We start from the raw sequence: 3,444 nt of genomic DNA, 5'->3' as shown, positions 1-3,444 counted from the left end.
CCGTCACCCATTCTTGACCTTCACCTACATTCAACTTTTTTCGGAACTCCTCTAGGTTTACATGGGGAAAATCGCCGGTCTTAATCAATTCGTACGTAAACTTTCAATTATTTTTTAAAAATATGAAAAAAAAAAATCGCGCAATTAATGAATAAAAATTTTACAAAAAATGCATACTTAATATGTGAAATTTTGAATCACATGATCTCAAAGGATTTTTAAAAGCTTATTGTAGGCATTAAAAGCATTCTTACAATGAAACAACTGAAAGACAATCTTAGCTCAATATCTTTAGCTTATATAGTTCAATTCAATATACGATTATCTATAAATTTCAGTTTTTTAAAAAAAAAAATCATGAATCAGTTATAATATCGGTGACAACTGATAATTAATAGGTTTTATTACACTTGTAAGTACTGTTATTACTCTGTTTCTATATAATTAGTTTCTCCGCTTCGTGAAATAATTTCCTCCCTCGGGGGTATATTTTACCTCATACCTATTCCATAATTGTATAATATTTTTGACTTATTACAGGGTGCAATATAATATACCCCTCTCATCTTCAACAACCTTCAACTCCTTCTTTGGCCCTCCTCCTTCCCTTCCCCTTTCACTTTTTCTTCATCTCCCCTTTCATTTTTTAGTTCATCTCCCCTCAGTTTTTCTTCCCTTTGCCGACACTTCCTCATCCCGAACTTTGACTTCTTCTTTCATCTCCTCTCCTACCTCTTTTGCTCTGTACACATAAAAAGTATACAAATATTTAAATTATAAATCCCTTTAGGAAAGTATGAAGCTTGTGCACAGTCTTATTTTAAGACTTTTGTCAAATTACATGTAGTTATTTCACTCATATTCAAGATTCGGTCATTCGATGCCCGCTCACGCATTAAAATTTTTTTCTTTAACGCTGATCCCCCCCCCCCCCCCGAAGAATCTAATTTATAATCAAAATGCACTAATTGCGGCGCAAAATTAGACAGAGCCTTTAAGTTGATGATTTTATAAAGGAATCATAGTCATCTATCCCAATGAGAGTTATATCCCTTATCAGCGTATTGATGAACCTTAAAATCATCTATAATTTGCAGATTTATTTTTTTACAAGACCCAGAAGGACATTTCCTGGGGATCCCAGGTTCACGTTTTTCAATCACTTAATAGTTGCGTACATTCGAAATCACGTTTTTAAACATGACTAAAACTGCAATACACATGTATAATGTAATAAAGTGATGACTACTTCATTATGTCTAATTTACAAAATCAGCAATTTCAAAAGAAGTTATTTTTACGCTATAGCGTGAAATATTTCTTTGGAAAGCGCTATGTACAATGAGTTTCAGGTGTTTTTTTGTGAATAGATCTCTCTCTCTCTCTCTCTCTCTCTCTCTCTCTCTCTCTCTATATATATATATATATATATATATATATATATATATATATATATATATATATGCATATGCGTGAATATTATATACAAAACAACACAAAATTGGAGAGAAAGGGGAAAAGAGAGATTCTCTAGCTATAGAGAAATAGGGACATGATTACATTCGTTCTCTACAACATCTCTACAACATTCGTTCATCTACAGACGATCAGTCCCTGAAATATAATTTCTGTATAGATTTTTTTTCTTAATTGTACATGTATTAGATGTTAAGGATGAGCCGGTGGAAAGTTTCCTTGTTTTTTAGTAATATATGTGATCAGTTTGAAAATTTAAATGGCCATAAAGTGTTAGAGCCAAAAAATATATAAAAGATCCCAATTTTATATATCAGTATTTGCTGTCGTGTAATGTATTTAAGGATTTTAAAAAAAAATTATATCGAGTTCCTTTGGTTTTTCTGGTGTTTTCTTTCTTTTTTAATTATTTTTTTTAAATGCATAAATGTAGAAACATTGGTAACAAATGAACCCACTGCTAGTATAAGCGTTGTTTAACGTTACTTTTTGAAAATAAGATATATAAAAAGATACAGAATTTAAAAATTTTAAATTTGTGAAGTGATGCAGTATATTTTGTTTCATCTGTCTTATCACCCAAGACGTGACAGCACATCGGATATACAGTGTATTTGGCAGATTAAATGTGTTCTGTACATGAAAGCAATTAAGGTATAAGCTTTAATGGATTCACATTATTATTAAAGGCAAAATGTTAAAACAGAATCCGTTCTATTAATCTTTACGATATCCTTATGAATTCGGCTATAGATCAATAATGAATGACACAGCCGTGATTAAAGCAGTTCACCCGGGAGACACAGAGTAGACATATCAATATCAAAATGACGACGAAAAAAATCCTCTCCGATGTTTATTACTGAGTTGAGATTTTCTGTGGTTCAGTAAATAAGGAGTAGGAGCTACTAGACACATCGTGTGACAATGACAGTTAACAACAGTATAGACGATCATGTCCATCAGGCGATACAGGATTTCGCCTGGAATCGAACCCTGCACCAAACATTGTCAACGTTCATCGCAGTAGTGGGAACGATACTAAATTTGATAGCTATATCTGTGTTGGTCAAAGGAGGGCTTTACAGACAAAGTCCGTTCAAATTTGTACTGAACTTGTTTGTCAGTAATCTTTTCATGTGTTCAGTGTGTCTGCCTATTATTTCCTCGTACACGTTTTCGGAACATTTGGAAAACAATGGAGTCTGTTCGTTCTATGGATATATCATTTACAGTATACTAGGAACCGCTGTTCTCAACATTGTACTTATCTCACTGAATCGCTATTTTTTAATTGTGAGGTTCACTCTGTATCGAAAAATTTACACTGCTAGAAACATCAGGATAATGCTGGCCGTCGTCTGGACATTCTATCCTATTTTGTTTCTTTTTCCACTGTCGGGGATCTGGGGATCATTTTCGTACGACAGGTTCAGGTTTATATGTCACCCCGTACACTCCAGTGATGGCTTCCGAGATTTTGCTTTCACTATTACATTACTTCTCACAGTTCCGTCTATTTTATTCTGCTACATCGAAATTCTCAAAAAAGTCAACTCGACCTTCCGACGAGTGCGTAATTTGCAAAGGGCACAGGCTCGCAGGTTAAGGAATGAAAGACAATTGGTGCGGACTATTTTGGTAACCATTATATTGTTCTCTTGCATGAATCTCCCTTTTATTGTGTTATCTATTGCAGACCCTTACATGGACAAGGCGAGCCTCGCAGCCCATGGCTTTGTGATATATCTTGGATGGTCCAATGCTGTAATCAACCCAATGATTTACTCAATACTGAACAATCAAATTAAATCTTCCTTACTAGACATTATAGGAAAAATACTGAAGAGAAATTCTCGCAGGATTTTCCCATCAGAAATGCCAAAACTTGAAATAAGGGTAATTTCTTTACCACTTCAAGAATCGAGCGTCTTCGTGGAAGTTAGAGAAATAAAGTATCCCAACTGA

At 34.0% G+C, this 3,444-nt stretch overlaps 2 protein-coding genes across 2 annotated transcripts in view; one reads left to right on the top strand and one right to left on the bottom strand.

Moving 5' to 3' along the window:
* Positions 1-42, bottom strand: part of LOC133186743 (1,4-alpha-glucan-branching enzyme-like) — a 13,170-nt gene extending 13,128 nt beyond the window's left edge. Inside the window, exon 1 of the mRNA XM_061322033.1 lies at positions 1-42. This exon is cut by the window's left edge and continues 87 nt beyond it. Within this exon, the coding sequence (XP_061178017.1) occupies positions 1-11 (11 nt within the window). The 5' untranslated portion in view covers positions 12-42.
* A 2,361-nt stretch (positions 43-2,403) lies between these two features.
* On the top strand, positions 2,404-3,444 carry LOC133186490 (melatonin receptor type 1B-A-like). Its single transcript, XM_061321728.1, has one exon. The coding sequence runs from the start codon at positions 2,404-2,406 to the stop codon at positions 3,442-3,444; it is 1,041 nt and encodes a 346-aa protein (XP_061177712.1).

The sequence above is a fragment of the Saccostrea echinata genome, unplaced genomic scaffold (assembly GCF_033153115.1).
Source record: "Saccostrea echinata isolate AGI-Se365-2 ecotype Australia unplaced genomic scaffold, CSIRO_AGI_Sech_v1 ptg000014l, whole genome shotgun sequence".
Lineage (NCBI taxonomy): Eukaryota > Metazoa > Mollusca > Bivalvia > Ostreida > Ostreidae > Saccostrea > Saccostrea echinata.
This window is presented reverse-complemented; position numbering and strand designations above follow the sequence as displayed.

Excerpts from the sequence above, each read along its gene's own strand:
- LOC133186490 (XM_061321728.1), top strand. The coding sequence starts at position 2,404 with ATGACAGTTAACAACAGTATAGACGATCATGTCCATCAGGCGATACAG.